Below are 17,355 nucleotides of genomic sequence, written 5' to 3' on the forward strand. Positions count from 1 at the left end.
ACAAACAAGGGTAGGTAACTCCGGATAGCTGCTGAAGCTGCTCTCTCTGCATCCTCTCTGTAACGTGAGCGACCAGCAACCAGTGACCACGCCCACTTCATGCAGTGGGGTCGAGATCACTCACTGGATTAGACTGGTATGCCGCTAAATCAAACACCATGCTGACTTGTTTGACATTTCTCTTTGTGGGGAAAATATTCCAGCGTTCATTTCAATAATTTGCTTTGTGTTTTTTGCCAGTGTCACGATTGTATTGTGGTAATAATCGCGTTGTGATTTTTTTTATTTCATAAGTGGAAAAACACACATATCCAATGCATGTTCACGTTTGTAACAAGAAATTATTGGAGTTCCAAATATTATTCCATGTGTGATTGATTTACTTTGACAAGGGTTATATGTTTACACATAACGTGTATGTTTGATTTGCATGTATTGTACACACGATGTACTACTTCCTGTATTACTGTAAAACAGTTATTATGGAGAGCCGTTTGTTCCAACATCTAATTTATTTTGAATAAAATCATAATACCAAACGATGTTCAAACTTTGGCGGAAGTACGTGCATGTGCCTGTTATATACATTACATTGTAGTACGAGAGCGGTGCCTCATATTTTGGACGATCTTTTATCCGATCCCTTAAACATATGGATTTGTCGATAAAATAATGTTAATCGGTTCAGTTTTAATTGTTATAAATATCGTCTGTCCTGAAATACCTTCGAAACTATGCACAAATCATTAATGTTACCAATTTTTGTTTATGGTCGTCATATTTGGGATAGCTGTACACATGAACAAGCTAAATTAATAGAAAACATTAAACTTAGATGCTCTTAGAACCCTATGTCCGAGGAACGAGACATCGACAATTTAACAAAACGTTAAAAAACAGAAGATACAATTCAAAATCGGTATTGTTTTACAAAATGAACAATCATCTCTCACCCGTATATCATTGTGGGCTTTTTCCTAATGCAGTGTCGGAAATCACAAAATATGATTTAAGGAATAAAGCTAGTCTTCAAACAGTGAAGTGTAAAACAAAAGCACATGCAGATTCGTGTATACCAGCTACAACACAACTGTGGAACACGCTACCAGAAAACCTCACGGGGACAGAGACCATTACTGAACTTAAGAACATACTTCGTGGAAGGGGAGACATGGATACACTGGGATATAAATTACGGAAACATTACGGTTATGTCACATTATTCACAGCCGCCTCGGGCTTGGCTGAAACTATCTTAACGCAGATAAGTATAAAAGACATATTTCGGATACTAAAGCCTGTTCCTGTGGATGGCATACCGAAGCCAAATGCACGCGCTTGATACAGCATATCATAATTACTATCATATCGTACTGAGTGAGTGAGTAAGTTGGGTTTACGCCGCTTTTAACAGTATTCGAGTTATATCGCGGCGTGTCAGCTAAATGTGGGAGGAAAGCCCGAAGTGATGCAGGTCTCGGACGTTTACCTCTTCGGTGAAACCCACGAGCACGGGTATGGTGCTGACAAACCTAGAAACATAATTGGGGCGAACATATCGTACTGCTCATCATGAAGCATATCTGGAGAGGTGAGAGAAGACAAACACATAGTCTATGAAATCCTTTATTTCTCTCCTCTAAAAATTAAAAGAAATAATTTTCCTGATGCTGATTGTGGAATAGAGCTGACAAGAGCTGACAAGACTTGCTTTTATGCATATTGGTTTTGTTTTCATAAAATACATATATTCCATTGTCATTGTGCAGGACTAAGATGAGAGTGATATTTCCTTACAGGCTGTGTACTTTGCCACAGTACGAATCAGTTACATCTTGTTTCGACTATACAATATTGAATATAAACGTTTTGTATACAATCCAAACTGTCACCCTCGATTATCCCAGGTATCACATCTTCATTCTAATAGGATAATTCACCTTGGACATGGACTCCTTCCTTACCGATCCGTGAAGATCCGGGGTAGAATAGGTCTTCAGCAACCCATACTTGCCGTAAAAGGCGACTATGCTTGTCATAAGAGGCCACTAATGGAATCGGATGGTCAGGCTCGCTGACTTGGTTGATACATGTCATCGTGTCCCAATTGCATGGATCGATGCTCATGATGTCAATCACTGAAATCTCTGGTCCAGACTTGAATATTTACAGACCGCCGTGCTATATAGCTGGAATATTGCTTCGTTTTGTGCCGTATTCGAAAGGCACGTCGCTAAAAATAGCCTTTCCGATTACTTTCACGATCGAGAGAAAGTGTATGCTCAGTGAGAGGGAGATGGCCATTTTTGAAACTAAGCCACAGTGGCGAATGGGTTCAGGGTATATATCTAAATTCAATGGACATATGAAATACTAGATAATCGAAGTTATGGGTTTCGAGTTCATTTCGGCACGGTGCATGATGAATTTGAGCATTATGATTTAACGTGATATATCCTTAATACCATAAATGATGATTTAATGTATTTAAGACATAAACATATTGTATTCACAATGTAGAGCTAGGTTGGTTACCTGTAGATTAACCGCGCTAAATTGATTTAGGAACCAAACGCGCAGCGTAGGGTTTCAAATGGTAAATGTAGCGTGATTAAATACACAGGTTACCGAGCTCTACCTTGTAAACACAGTATGTTTGTTTCCATTCTACCGTGACTAAATGAAACGCGAACTCTTTGGTGTTGGCAAATATACTGAGTAAAGCGGCATGGGTTGAGTCCAGTGTTTTCAGTGGGTTGTCGATCAGAATTTATGGAATCACTGAAAACAGCCTTTAAACAAAACATGGCGCTCTATATGCTCAAGCAGTTTGTTTACAGCGTAATACTTCACTGGAACTTATGACAGGCACTGAAAGTATGTAGCACGCCGATTTCGTAAGCTACAGTGGGGTGGGCACCCCAAAAGAAAAATAGGCACGCCCTACAGAGGTTTCGTTCCACGCGGCACGATACTATTATGACGTCATGTCGCTCTTTGTGACGCAAAAGATATGACGTCACACTCGGATAAAGAAAAGCTCCAAATAGCAAGCTCTATGTTGTCTTCAAAACTTGAAATATATGTTTGTAGATTTCTATCGTGATTTCTCCGCGATATGTATTGCCACACATCCTTTGAATATTGTAGTCACAGCAACTTTGCATTTGTAGCCTATAAGTGTGCGTATAAATTTTTAAATATGCCTACCGACAATGACTTCAAAAGAAGTACTATTCTGAAAAAAATAGCTTCCGCGGTGATGCGGCGGACAAATCGGCTGTTTCAATCAGAGGGAGTTTATTGTGATTTGAAACCTCTGATTAACCAATTAAAATCGAGTATTTCCCAAATTCATGGTTTAATATGCTAGCAAGATATAATGCTGCGATAAAACTGCATCACAGTGCTTTGCAGACCATTGTGACGTCATATTTACCTCGACATCAGTACTTTGTACACCCAATACACTGGCTATTTAGGAGATAAACCAACTGTGTTTTGAAATTTGATGTAGTCCCACTGTAGAGTAGATACCTCTTTATTAAAGAAATACCTAAAATAATGAGGTATCTACTCTGCAGTGGGACTACATCAAATTTCAAAACACAGTAGGTTTAACTCCAATCTACCATGACGGCAACAACGATTTGAAAACGGTGCTCTTGCAACGCGTAACAACACAGGTACACATGTCGGCAATCTTAGAACATTCTAACAATCATTACCTAAGTTCAAGATTAAAAACACCATAGTCTTCAGGAGTTTAAAATAAGCGTTCAAAACACATATTTTTTCAAAAAGAAGTTGACAAAAAACACTCCAAACTTAGTCCAAAGACAGATATTTTAATTTCTACCACCCCGTACTGCACTGTTTGGACTGACGACATAATTTCTTGGAATTGTGCGAGAGAGGTCATTTCTTGGAAATCGAATGTGCCATTTCTATCGTAGGGGTGACAGGTTGTATAAAAAGTTCTTAAAATGCTAAACGAGTATATTTCTACAACAAACTTTATGAATTTACATTCTATTATAATTCAACATGTGTAAGTGTTATTCGTTAGTTAGCAATTACCCCCAGTGAACAATAATAACATCAAAACAAATGCCTCTCCACCCCAAACTTGGATGTGGCAGAACTCGACCTACATCACAGTTACTCACACCTCACAGCTGTCAATGGCCGACAATCTTGTGCTTACATTCGCCGTAACTAGTTAGATGAAGCAAGATGACAACCCAGATCTATGATGTGATTCAACATTAACCTATAGATTTAATGGGAATGATCGAGCCTGCTGGTACTATATGATTACCAATGGAACTGCGTATAACCCGAACGGGCGCTTTTTAGCCTGCAGACGAGCCGGACATTTTGATACAAGGTGTCTGCATGGTTTGACCTGTCAATTTCAAGATTTCATGAATTCCAAGCCAGAGTCTGAATGAAATGAGACATTTGTGGCCCAGAAATAGGGCTTGTGTGTGATTTTCTTAATTGTGCGTGTTCTAAAATGAATTTGATCAAGTTTGACTTCAATGATGTCGGGACATTAGCTTTTTGAATGGACGTGGTTTTTTTCTGAGTGATGGACTTTCAAATTCTTTTCTGCCAAATCCTTACGATGGTGGTTGACGGGGATTGCAACGAATATCGATCACAAAGAGATTTGTAAACAATATGTTGTCATGAATAAAGTTTTTTCAAACAATTTTTATAATGCTATATTTCACTTTCATTGTCGGTTGTTTCAATGAGAAAATAGGGGTTAAATTGTTCCGATTCTGGTCACCATAGAACATGTCCCTAACAGTTTCATAAACATTTTATTTGTATGCAAAAGATATGCCTTCGTTAAATCTTTTACTGTCATCATCGAAGCAGTCAGGGTTGTGGCCTAGAACGCGCAAAACATCCGATTTCAAATTACCGTATTTCCTCTATTTGAGGCTATGTCATCTATTAATTTTGCGAGAGCCCTTGACTCGGCGTGTATCAGAGACCAGGCTGGTATTAGAGACGCAGCGTGTAATAGAGGAAATATAGATACGTTTTACAGTTAATATGGGGGTGATCGATCGGCAGCCATGTTTTATGAATCGATATGTAGGCTATCTATGTGTTCATACGCACGTTTTTGTGTGAAAAGGCTTAATATATTTGAAAGGGGTTTCCGTAGCAAGAAGGAAACCTCTTTTTAACTAATCAGAATCAAGCATTCATCAATGTCATGGTAGAATACTGTTTACAAACTGAGAAACTTGCAAGAATAATTCTGGATGATGAGCCTCAGAGTTTTAAATTTTTATCGACACGTGTTGATATATTTGATATCGAAAGACACTCAGGTGAGATTTTCTCTCTCGCTCGCTCTCTAATAACTTTGGTGAATCCCACGAGGACAGGTATAATGTTGGCCAAGTGGATAGCGTGAAGTGTTCCCGAGGATTACAAGGCGAAGGGTGACATGACAAGTGTCACGACATATCAGTACACCTGTATCGATCCATGGCGGGTGAGTGTTTTACTCCACCTTTAGCAATATTACAGCTATACATGGATTGGAACAACAAGAATATTTTCTTCACACATTATACACATGTTCGGAATCGAACCTAGCAAAATAATTATGGCGAACCGGGAATCGAACCCACGATCATTGGTTTCTGGCACGCCTAAGTGACGACAGGAGAACTGACACAACACAATACGCCAACAGTTTTCACGCGGATGTGAACCATGAGCCAAGAACATTCTTAGTATATCTTTGGCTTGGGCTGTAACAGTGACACGCGTGTGGACATATTTGCTGGCGTACGGAGGTATCTCAGCTGTAACTAGTCACACGTTTCTTCATTCATTGATATATTGTACTTGTTTATCAGCACACGCGTAATGAGGATAAAGTACCTACTCAACCACCCCTCACCGCTAATGAACTCGGCCATAGTTGGTTGAATTCCAATAAGCAGTATGGATAGAGCGTCTGCCCGGAGAGCGGAAGGTCGATGGTTCGATCCCTTTGGCGTCATATTTAAAAAACGGTGCTTGTTGTTAACCTGCCTGACACTCGGCTAGGAGATGAAACAAGGACTGGTCGGCTCTCTCTCTCTCTCTCTCTCTCTCTCTCTCTCTCTCTCTCTCTCTCTCTCTCTCTCTCTCTCTCTCTCACACACACACACACACACACACACACACACACACACGTTCATGCACGTCGTTATATAAGGGCAATAATATTGAAAGCGGCATTAAATTCCATTTGACTCACTTCCCCCATTGAGCAGGAACAACTATTGTGGACGAGAGCCTGGATTCTCCTTGCACGTGGCATGGTAGCAGCATGTTTAGCAAACGATTTCTCCCTTTTGTAAAAAAACAAGAACACTATTTTCTGGCACATTTCTCTTGATTTGGGTCATCCGATTAGTGCGCGGGATGTGCTGGTAAGTCGTGACAACCACAAGTTTGTCTTGTGAGGCCCATCTTCCCGGGGCAAGAGAGTTTAACGCCCATTGGAACAGTGTGTCAGTTATACCATGGCGTGTCCCTTATGTGGCAAGGTAAGACCGAGGCAATGCAGGTCTTATGGTGGAGACGCTGCTGTATATGTTCATTAATATATTAACAACAGATGATCATATCCAGGTGAGCGAGTGAATGCTGTTTAACGCCGCAGTCAGCACTATTCCATCTATATCACGGCGGCGTGTCATTACGCGAGTCTGACCCACACAAACCAGCAACTTAAAGCCTTAGTAAGGACATCGGGGAACGATGACATGCAGTCAGCATAATCGCATAACCTCGTCAACTCCCACAAGCAGAGGTTTTTATTACATTTTGAGTGTAACTACACACATCCCCACACGCACGGCGATAATGCACGTGCACACACATGCACACACACACGCGCGCGCGCGCACACACACACACACAGGCACATACACATATTTGGTAGCCAATTAATTACCTTATTGTTTGAATCTTCAATCAAGACGTCCTACCTTGCAGAGTTGTTTGGACAGCATTGTTAATAACATCAACTGCGATGTCAGTAGTGTCAGGCACGCAGAGTATGGCCTTACCGGCGACGGGGAACTATTTGGCTCAGTGACTAGTCAAGATTTATGCTGCATCGAGCTGATGGTAGAACCAGGGTTTACCGACGTCGACATGAACGTTTCTCCACACGGGAGGTCGACACATTGGCAGTGGCAGCATAATTATGTGGGCGGCAAACTCCTAAACTGGAGGTCAAAACCAGGCAACTTGACTTACTAGTGATGAAATCCTACAACAGCACGTTGTTTTCATTAAAAGCCATGCAAACGTCAACGCAACAACGTTAGACCGCATATAGCATGTGTAACACTGAGTAGCAACCGCAATGTACAGGCTCTCTAAATCGCCAGGTTTGAACCGATAGAACACCCGTTGGGCGAGCTGGATCGCCGCGTACGACAGCCTCATCCTGGACCACAGACAACAGCCTGCAGATGCACTGGTACTACAGGCTCAGTGGGATAACACGAGGTATTGAATTCTCGTGACTTTGACCTTTGTCATTTTCCGAGTAATGTCTTCACGTGCCCATGGTTACCTTTTTTACACTTATCAAGTGTTCAAATATGAAATATGTGTGTCGCTTTCCACACCAAACCCCTGGTTATGCGTTTCTTCTTTTGGGGAGTATAGTTGCAGTTTCAAGCACAACGGAATTATCTCCCTTTCTATTTCACTCTGTCGTGATGTTCATCCTTGAATTTCCTGTACCAAAGAGAGAAGAATTATTACTCTCAACACATATCCGAACCGACACCATGTTTCGAGCGGACACAGCAAGTAAACTTGTCAGTGAAGGCGTGTCCAGCAAAATCGAAATCCCGGCTCTATTATTGACGACGTCTCAGTGTGTGCCGGTGGGAAAGGACCATGGGGAGTTTTGATGAAAAATAGCCCTAACTTTCTCATCAAAAACAGATAAGTGAAAACCAAATATAAAACAGACTGCATCGTTTAATAGCTGTATTTAATCATCTACATTTTGATGTTTATCTTCCAACACATACACTCGTTTATGACTGCTATTATAATGCATTGCTTCGCGCAACCAGAGACCATGCATATACCGACTCTGACGCAACTCATCCATACTCCTGTAAATAATGTCATGAACAGTAGAGTGTTTAGGCTTCAAGTGGCAATAAAACAAGTGCTGCTGAGGTCAACTGCAACTTGTGTATGTTAAAAATTAGTTAACATTTATCTCGAGTTTTATGTTTTGGGGATTTTTTAGTTGTGCCGTTCTGGGCTCACTGTACCAACACTAACTGGTACATTCACGACACATCACCGCTCTCCCCTTGCATGCGATTTGTCTTACCTCGAAGTAATCAATATTCCAGCTATATCACGCCGACCTATAAATAATCGAGTCTGGGCAAACGTAAGATAGGGTAACAAGATAGACACATTTTTTATGGATAACAACTTCTTTAATACTGTAAAAAGCGACGTTTCGGTATAGATCCTTATACCGTTGTCAATCAAGACTGAATGAGGGACATAGTGCAGAATATATATAGCAAGTGGAGGATTAACAGTAGAGGATTAACAGTAACAACAAGGGCATACATGAGTGGGATAGCTATGTGTTTTCTGTCCATCGTGCTGTGATAGCATCATCCCTTTGTTGTCACACCTACCTATGTTATCCCACTCATGTATGTCCTTGTTGTTACTGTTAATCATCCACTTGCTATATATATTCTGCACTATGTCCCTCATTCAGTCTTGCTTGACAACGCTATAAGGATCTATACCGAAACGTCGCTTTTTACAGTATTAAAGAAGTTGTTATCCATAAAAATTGTGTCAATCTTGTCATCCGCCAACTTCTAAGTAATGCCTATCAAACAAGTTAAGATAGGGTACGCTGACATGTGGCAACCTGTAACCGTCCGATCCCCATTCGTCGGCTCTAACAAGCGCAGGATACTGGGAACCTATTCTGTCAATCCCAATAGGGAGCCTTAAGCATGGACACAGAGCCACGGTTTTGACTGATTTGTGAGAGATTACATATTACATATACCTTGTGCGTGAGAGTGAGTTGGGTTTAACGGCGCTTTTAAGAGTATTCCAGTTATATCGCGGTGTGTCAGCCTAATGTGGGATGAAAGCCCAAGTGATGCAGGTCTTAGACGTTTACCACTTCGGTGAAACTCACGAGCACAGATATAGTGCTGACAATGTAGAAACATAATATGGGCGAACCGGGATTCGAACCCGAAATCATGGTTTTCTGACGTGCTCAAGGGACGCCACTCTGCATCTCGAATGGTGGCGCCGTAGAAGACTGGGTCATCAGTCCCCCGACATACACTTGCGAACACGACGGGTAGAAACCAGGTTGAGACGTTTTCATGAGTCTTAATATGTTCATCTCATCGATGGTATTATTTAATGGAGACAAGAGTATCATTAAAACGTTTTCATACGAGAGAAACGTTACAATTTCAGGTAGGATATTCTTTTTTGAGAAGATGCTTTGAAAAAAGTGGCGACCGTGTTATCCTATTTGGTAAATAACCATCTCGAACAGATTTATCGCTTGAGCCCTCTAAACTTGCATTAATATTTTATTGTTTCAATGACGAAAATATTTGGTATATTCTGAATGCGTCTGGTCCGTTTTGACGAGAAAATGTCATAATATATGTCTATATTCCATTATCGTGCCAAGTTCGACTATTTCGAGCGTCAACCTGAAAGGCAACCTTGAACATACGGTCTGCTAAACGGAGGTTCGTGAAAACAGATGAAGCGGGATAGTCGCCGTCACCAGCTATGTAACTATTATGGGCTAGACAGTTGATAGGGGCATTGGCGACGTTTCACCTGACAACAGATCAGGATACTGGGATTGGAAGCCCGACAGAAGGTATTTGACGATACTTCAGCCAACTTCTCTTGATCTTCATCAATAGGTGCAGGTTATTTTACGGCCTCTTCCATAAGCTGGGACACATATTTTCAGAATGCATTATGAATGAGTAGCTAAACACAAACAAGACATGAGGACATTTAATATTTTGCATTAAATTTATTCACAATTTAAGAATGAGTTTATCATGCAGCTTACAAGTTGCATACTAGGAGAAGCAAGATGAAGCAGCACACCGAGACTGGGTGGACAAAGGACAGACATTCTACACACAATGCTTTCACCCTCCTCTAGCAGGCTCCCACAGATGTACCCTCTCAACACAACGCTTACACTTCATCGTCTTGCACTCTTAACAAAATGCTTACATTAGCATCTTCCTTGCATTCTAAAGACATTCATTAGATTACTGCTCTGCTACATATTTCTTCTACCCCTGTTATGTCTTTGAAGCAGTTTCATCTTACCCACTCCATGCCACCCTGACATCAACGGATCAGGCTCCATTGTGCCGTCAGTCTTGACATCTACAGACCTTACTTGCAGGCATCCAAACATATTCCTACAATACACATGTACCCTGAATCTCCCTTGAGCTAAAAACTGACCTAGCACTCAATACAAAACTTACTTCTACCATAACGAAGCAAATCACAGGTATTTGTTCAATTATTTTACATAACAAAGCTTTTATCCTCATTATGGCCACTGACTAAAATATCGTACTTGAAGAAAATGCTTCTATAATTCGCACACTTTTAGAGAAACACAATATCTGAATCTTTCAATAGATTCTTGAGTTGCCGAGGAAAAGAAATAGTCTGATAAAAACATAATCCATGCCAAGTCACAAGATAAGATCTGATAAGAAACCATATCTTTAAATTGTCAAGATATCTTTATCAAGAAATATTATGATTTAAATGTAAAATTAGATTCTCACAGTGACCAAGTCCTTATACTGTTTAGAAAGACAACAGCAATATCACAACCAAATGCCACTAGATGAAGTCGGGGACATTTTCATTGCAATGTCACAAAGGGAAGCATTGAATACAACTCCACCTTACTTGACCTGTACATGATCAGTTTCTAGAAGATTCGTTAGCCCAATCTCTCCATACGACACTCACCCTCATCATTCCAGGACTTCATTCATACCCAAGTTAGTAATGTGAGCAGGTCGTCTCACTAGACTTCCAACAGGTACTGATTGCGCAGATAGCTGTACTTAAACATTGTCTCGGTAAACATGGGTCACTATTTTGGCATGGTAGTGCACTTAAAATGACATGGAAAAGAAACTTAAATGAAAATATGTTGCTAAAGGGTAAATAATTTGGTGTATACAGAACTGAGGGTAAACAATAGACATATTTCGAGAGTATTGATGTAAGTAAAATGATGGCACTGCAATGAAACATGAGGTGTGTTGAACATGTTGATACATATAGGATGGCCTTTTCATTTTCAATTGTTTTTCCGACATATCTTTTAACTGACTAAATATATATTTACGAAGATATTACATTGAAATGTCCGAAGAGAATAATGTTACTTGTAGGAAAGATGGACATGTGTAATAAAGGCGGGTATCAATCTCCTTCTTTGATATGACAAAATACATTTTGCACATTACAAAAATCTTCCCTACCAAAAACTTAACTGGCTTAAATGTGATATTTGAAAATGAGTGTGAATATGGCCTGAATATTGCAAAAGTTTTTGAAAATACAGCCACAACGCTCTCCAGCTCACCTGAATGATTTTGGAATTTGGGGTCACAAATTTTGGCTCACTGCATGTGTAAGTAATTAAACATTTCTGTGAACAATAAGACAAGACACGGACCGTGGGTATCATGAATGACAAGATTCAGCTGCAAGGGCCTTGTGGTTTCAGGGGCAATGGTTTAGGATGGGTAGACAGCACACAACACCATGACACAAGAGCATATGAGCGATCAGTTTAGGTGAGCTGAAGGCTGGTTTTGGTCAAACATTTGTTTCAGAACTTAACAGATCAACAAGACATGACATGACCTGGGATGAGCCAAAAACAATACAGGGTGACTATAAAATGAAGGTTTGTGCTGAGGGGAACAAAAACAAAACCAGGTCATTTTTAGCATCTACTCACTAAAAAAATGCCAATACTCGTTAAGCATAAAAATTCTTTATAAAAATATGTTATCTTAATGATCATGTAAGTCACGTATGAAAACAAGGAACATAAGTTATTTCATCCAAATAAAAGACTAAAACACCACCATGAACCAACTGAATGTGAAACCATAAATACTATAGAAATGTGTATTCTAACTTATAAAATCTAAAAAGGTCAAGAATATTTTCAGAAAACATTGCTTTTTAATTACACTGGCTCATGGAAAGTATGAGCAGCCAACACTGCATGTGACCATCAATTAGGTAACTAAATGGCCACTTACATGGAGAAAGAGACCACTATCTCTTTAAGCAGAGACATGGGTTCAGGTCAATAGTAGCATCATGATTTTCAAAACAGAAAATGTATTCCTTTTTTGTAACTATGCTTAAGCTGAAGGCAAACAGGACAGCATAAATGATGTATCAGAATTAGCTTTACAATGACTTGTACATCAACGACTTACTTTGTGGTAAAAATATAGATTTCAAATTGGCTTGATGGAGGATGATGATAGTGGGATGAATGGCGATGTTCATGAGAATGGTGCTCAGCAGTTGTACTGAGGGAGGTGACACTTCCAACAAAGGAAACAAATAATCACTTATCCATTGTCCAGACAGATTGTACACTATAGATTCATACAAAAATATCACCGAATCATTAACTGTTTGGATTCTATTCCAAGATAACATGATTAATGACATCCGTACTGACAGCCCCCAAAACAAATTCTGAAAAAGAATCCTGAGTTGACCATTTTGTCCTATTTAGCACCATGCCCACTGGGCCTAGCATGGTCAAATAGGTCCCATCCCAACATAGCCACTTTCAACACCAACACTAATAAGCAACAGTTTATCACAAATCACTTGTCTGGTGTGCAATTTGTCCACATATAGTCAATAGTTCCATTAGTCAATCATGGTGCCGTCATATTTCAGCTGCCATTGTGGCAAATCTCTCCAACAAGAATTGCATGTTACACTGCATGACCAAGGATTTCACAGCAATCAGCACAGTTAACATACACAGCTGGGTTTGGTTTTCCCTCTCACAAATCCATTCTCACACATATCCCAAAAGAGGCAAAACTGCTGAGCACTGTCAATTAATGAGAAATGATCAGGATACAACAGTTAATTCTGAGTAAATCATGATATTGCACTATCATTACAGTCTATACAAATGATTTTCCACAGGGCTACCGACCCACATCCAACATGGGCAGCAGGAGGACAGCTCTATACACACCATCAGATTATGTCACAAGGATGCAACTGTTGAAACAAATACTACAATATTCCTGCCCTCCAGAGCATCACGTGAAGATACAAACACAGTGTAAAATTCAACAGTTTGGCACTGCCGAGTGCTGGCTATAAATATAGTACAAATGCTCGTGCTCTGGAGTCAACAATACTTTAAACAATAGTTTATCATATTTCACATATATCATACAGTTCAATAGATAATAAACAACAATAAAATCTGTTGTCAGCATGATCTGCTGAATAATACATGTGCACATATGCACCATCTTAACACTGTACAAGTTGAACATTATACAATATCTGCATATATTATTATATCTGAGATGGTAGTCCATTCCTACCAGATCCAAGTGGAGGCGTACTGGGCAATGCCAAGTTGGCAGCAAGTGAGGGAGCGAGCTTCATGACAAGTATCTCAAAGACAAGAAAGATCGTGGGCCGTCGTGAAGCTGCACTGACCAAGCTTCTATAGGCACAGGTGTTCGGACATCTTTGCATGCCCTCAATGTCATTTATCATTGCAAGGCCATGCCCTTAACGTCATTATCATAACATCATTTCATCAGACCTTTAGAAATGAATGGTCATGTCCTCAACGTCAATCATAGTGTGGTCCAGCTTTCAATATCACCGTCGGTCTTGTTCTCAGCCACACCAATACATAGATGTAAGAAGTCGTTTCACTCCTAACAGCACACCACATCCTGACTTCAGCTATGTATTGCCATTGATTTATACACAGTAGTATCACATTGCCACATGGTCTGCTGGGCGTGGCCAGCATGGTTGAGGAGGCGCTTCCATGGGATGCAGCACAGCAGCAGTATGGGACTTCTATTGCCTGGCAACGTATGAGTGTACTCCTTGCATGAAGTACTGTATGTATGTGACTGGAAGGGAACAAGGCATCTCATAGTGAGGCAGACAGAGTGGAGCTTCAGTCAGCTTCTCCTCAGGTTTAGTTCTGGATATTGGTCTCTGTCCATCAAGGCAATGATTCTTGAGCAGCTGAAACAGAACAGACACTGAATTAAACCTCCACCACGTTTTGTCAGGCCACATGAGTAAGTGAGTGAGTGAGTTGGATTTAACGACGCTTTTAACAGTATTCCAGTTATATTACGTCGTGTCAGCTTAATGTGGGAGGAAAGCCCGAAGTGATGCAGGTCTCAGACGTTTACCACCCACGTTTGAAACCCACGAGCACGGGTATGGTGCTGACAAACCTAGAAACATAATTGGGGTGAACCGGGATTCGAAGCCACAATCATAGGTTTCTGGCGTGCCCAAGGGACGCAACTCTGCACAGCGAATCGCGGCGCCTTAGACGACTGGGCCACCCGTGCCCCCTCAGGCCACATGAAATCAGACACGTGTTTTAAACAACAACAAGAGTTTGCCACTAACGTGGCTATATCCCCCGCCCCTGTTGCAGAATTTATGACATAATTAAATCTAAACAAACCCTAACCTTTTTTAACCGAGGTGGAATTTGGAATGTCTTAGTTGGTATTTCTGCTATCCAAAATGTCTTATTGTTGATATAAATGCGATGTTTTATAATGCGAGCAAAGACCAGTCACATTTTTTTGCATTTAATTCACAATCGCATAATTTCAAGATTTACAGTAGTCTCTGACAAGCACACACTCTTGTAAATGTTTATTCATGCTCAGTAATATTACAGCAATATGATGGTGGCCTACAGATGATCTGCTCCAGACAAACCAGTGATTGAAATAATGAGCAAAGTGCCATTGGAACCTAAGTCCATCTTGCTGCCATGGAAACGTAACATAATAAAAAATTCTAAAATTTCTAAATAGCAAAAGGCACCAGTTCAGCATGTACCTGACAGACCTGCAAAGTTTCATGAAAAAATATTGAACGGTGTATGAGTTATGCTCTGGAAACGAAACGTGACGGACGGATGGAGCCCGTTTCTATATCCCCTGCCAACTTTGATGGGCGGGGGATAAAAAAGAGGGGAAAGTCATTGATATTCCCCACAGTAGGAAATACTTGCTGTGAATTTGTCAACTAGTTATACTGATCACATAACTATTTCCAGTCTAAGTCAAAGTCGTTGCTGTGGAAAAATTATTTTTTCTAATCCCAAATTACCAAAAGGCACCAGTTCACCACTAGTCCATCAATGTGCCAAGTTTATACGTTTTTCAAGATCTGCTCTGGAAACGACTTCTTGCACACAGTGTCCATTTTAATAGCCTCCCCCCTTGCTTTGGATAAATAACTAAAATGGTATTGTTAGTTAGTTATTTGACAACAACTAAAAGATGTGTTTTAACTTTGAATATGAAATAGATCAATGTTAAAAAATCATATCAACCTAAGTTTTTAGTGGAGGAAAAGTATGAAATATGCCTTGATCCTTAACTATCTACGAACATAAAAGTCTGATCAATCAAGAGGAGTGATTTAAATAGTGCTTCAGTAAGGATGCAGATGAGCACTGACCTCTAGTTTTATTTGCAGATTCTATAATTTGCATGAGGCAGCGTCCAAACTCCTCAATGACCATCCTCTCCTGAACAACTGGGGGCATCTTCATCCGTTCCGCTTCCTCCGCCTGGGCCAGGAGACATGCACACGTGGCCTCTGCAACCTCTGTCGTGATCAATGTGTATGGCAACCTGGACACACAAAAACATTCTGGATAAAACACTGATAAATCTGTGTTGCTATGTCAAGAAATGAAGACAAATTTTACTCTGTAAATATATATCTTTGCAGCACATTCTAAACATTAAACAAAATTAAGCTCTAAAAAGATGCCACACGTCGACATTTAAAAACCAAATTTCAAGTGTACTTTATGAAAGTCAACATCAGACGACTTCCTTGTTCAGAAGCTAAACCTAGATGTGGAACAGATTCTGTAAATCGTGAAATTAATGTGTCTCCAAAACAAAGCGACCGCTGGCCCCTAGCCAAAAATGCGACTCAATATGAAGGCGACACCCCCCTCCTCTCATGCATCAGTGGATTTATATCTAAAGAAAATGTTCTCTGTCAGGTTTACAGGAGAATCCTCACCCTCATACAACCTTACATCAATCCAATCACACACCAAACAGCACCGCTTATTAGCGCGGATTAGAGTACTTCCGCTAAAACAATACATGCACGCTGGCTCGTGTCAGCCTTTGACGCAGTAGCAAAGAACACTGTGTTGTGTGGGTGGCGTGTGGGTGGACTTGCAGGTGTGATCAGTGATGACCTAAGTAAGTAGAACTCTTGTCTTGACTGCAGCAGTGACAATTCACAGGATGTAATTACCGTATATCGCTGTGTATAAGGCGAGTTTTTCGTACCTAAAATGAGGGGGCTAAGAAGGGGGGTCGTCTTATACACGGAGTCGAAGATCTCAAATTTTTTTCCACTAACGATGTCAACCGGCGTCCGATAGCCAGCCCAGCATTTGACAATAAAACTTCGCATTTCGTCCTAAATAACTGTTCCAATAACTATTTCCATACATAAACATGATTTGTATCTCTTTTCCTTGAATAAAGTTTAATAATTTCTGCAAATAAAGTTGAAATGACCCTCGCCTCGATGCAGATTGTCAAACCACCTGACACGGTAAAACAATCAACATCCGTGAGCAGAGAGCCGGAAGTACCGGTAAGTATTTGCATATTGCACATGTGACCTAACATGTGACCTAACATGTGATAACCGGTGAAGCTGAAATCAATTCCCACTGTTTTTACAGTTGTATTAACAAGTGTTGGAGACGGTGTGATTGTGGAATAAACACGCTGAATGTGAAGCAAACATAAGCCTAGTTAGTTACAACATAGTTAATTGGCGATTAAATTACTCACCATTGTCTCTTATATGTTATTACTTCATAAATGAATTTTATTTTACGGGCACCCATTTGGTGTCGTACCGTGTAAATACAAAATGGCGACGTGTGCTGGAGTTACACAC

The 17,355-nt window shown here is 40.4% G+C and overlaps 1 protein-coding gene across 2 annotated transcripts in view; it reads right to left on the reverse strand.

Moving 5' to 3' along the window:
• Positions 1-10,125: 10,125 nt before the first annotated feature.
• LOC139468518 (protein lin-54 homolog) overlaps positions 10,126-17,355 on the reverse strand; it is a 30,499-nt gene continuing 23,269 nt past the window's right edge. For both annotated transcript variants that reach the window (XM_071250523.1, XM_071250522.1), the window contains exons 11-12: positions 15,874-16,049; positions 10,126-14,403 (exon numbers count right to left, since the gene is read on the reverse strand). In XM_071250523.1, coding sequence (XP_071106624.1) covers positions 14,381-14,403; positions 15,874-16,049 — 199 coding nt within the window. In that variant the 3' untranslated portion in view covers positions 10,126-14,380. The remainder of the gene's footprint in view (positions 14,404-15,873; positions 16,050-17,355) is intronic.

The sequence above is a fragment of the Haliotis cracherodii genome, unplaced genomic scaffold, assembly GCF_022045235.1.
Source record: "Haliotis cracherodii isolate W230 unplaced genomic scaffold, xgHalCrac1.p SCAF_2, whole genome shotgun sequence".
In the NCBI taxonomy this organism is placed as follows: domain Eukaryota; kingdom Metazoa; phylum Mollusca; class Gastropoda; order Lepetellida; family Haliotidae; genus Haliotis; species Haliotis cracherodii.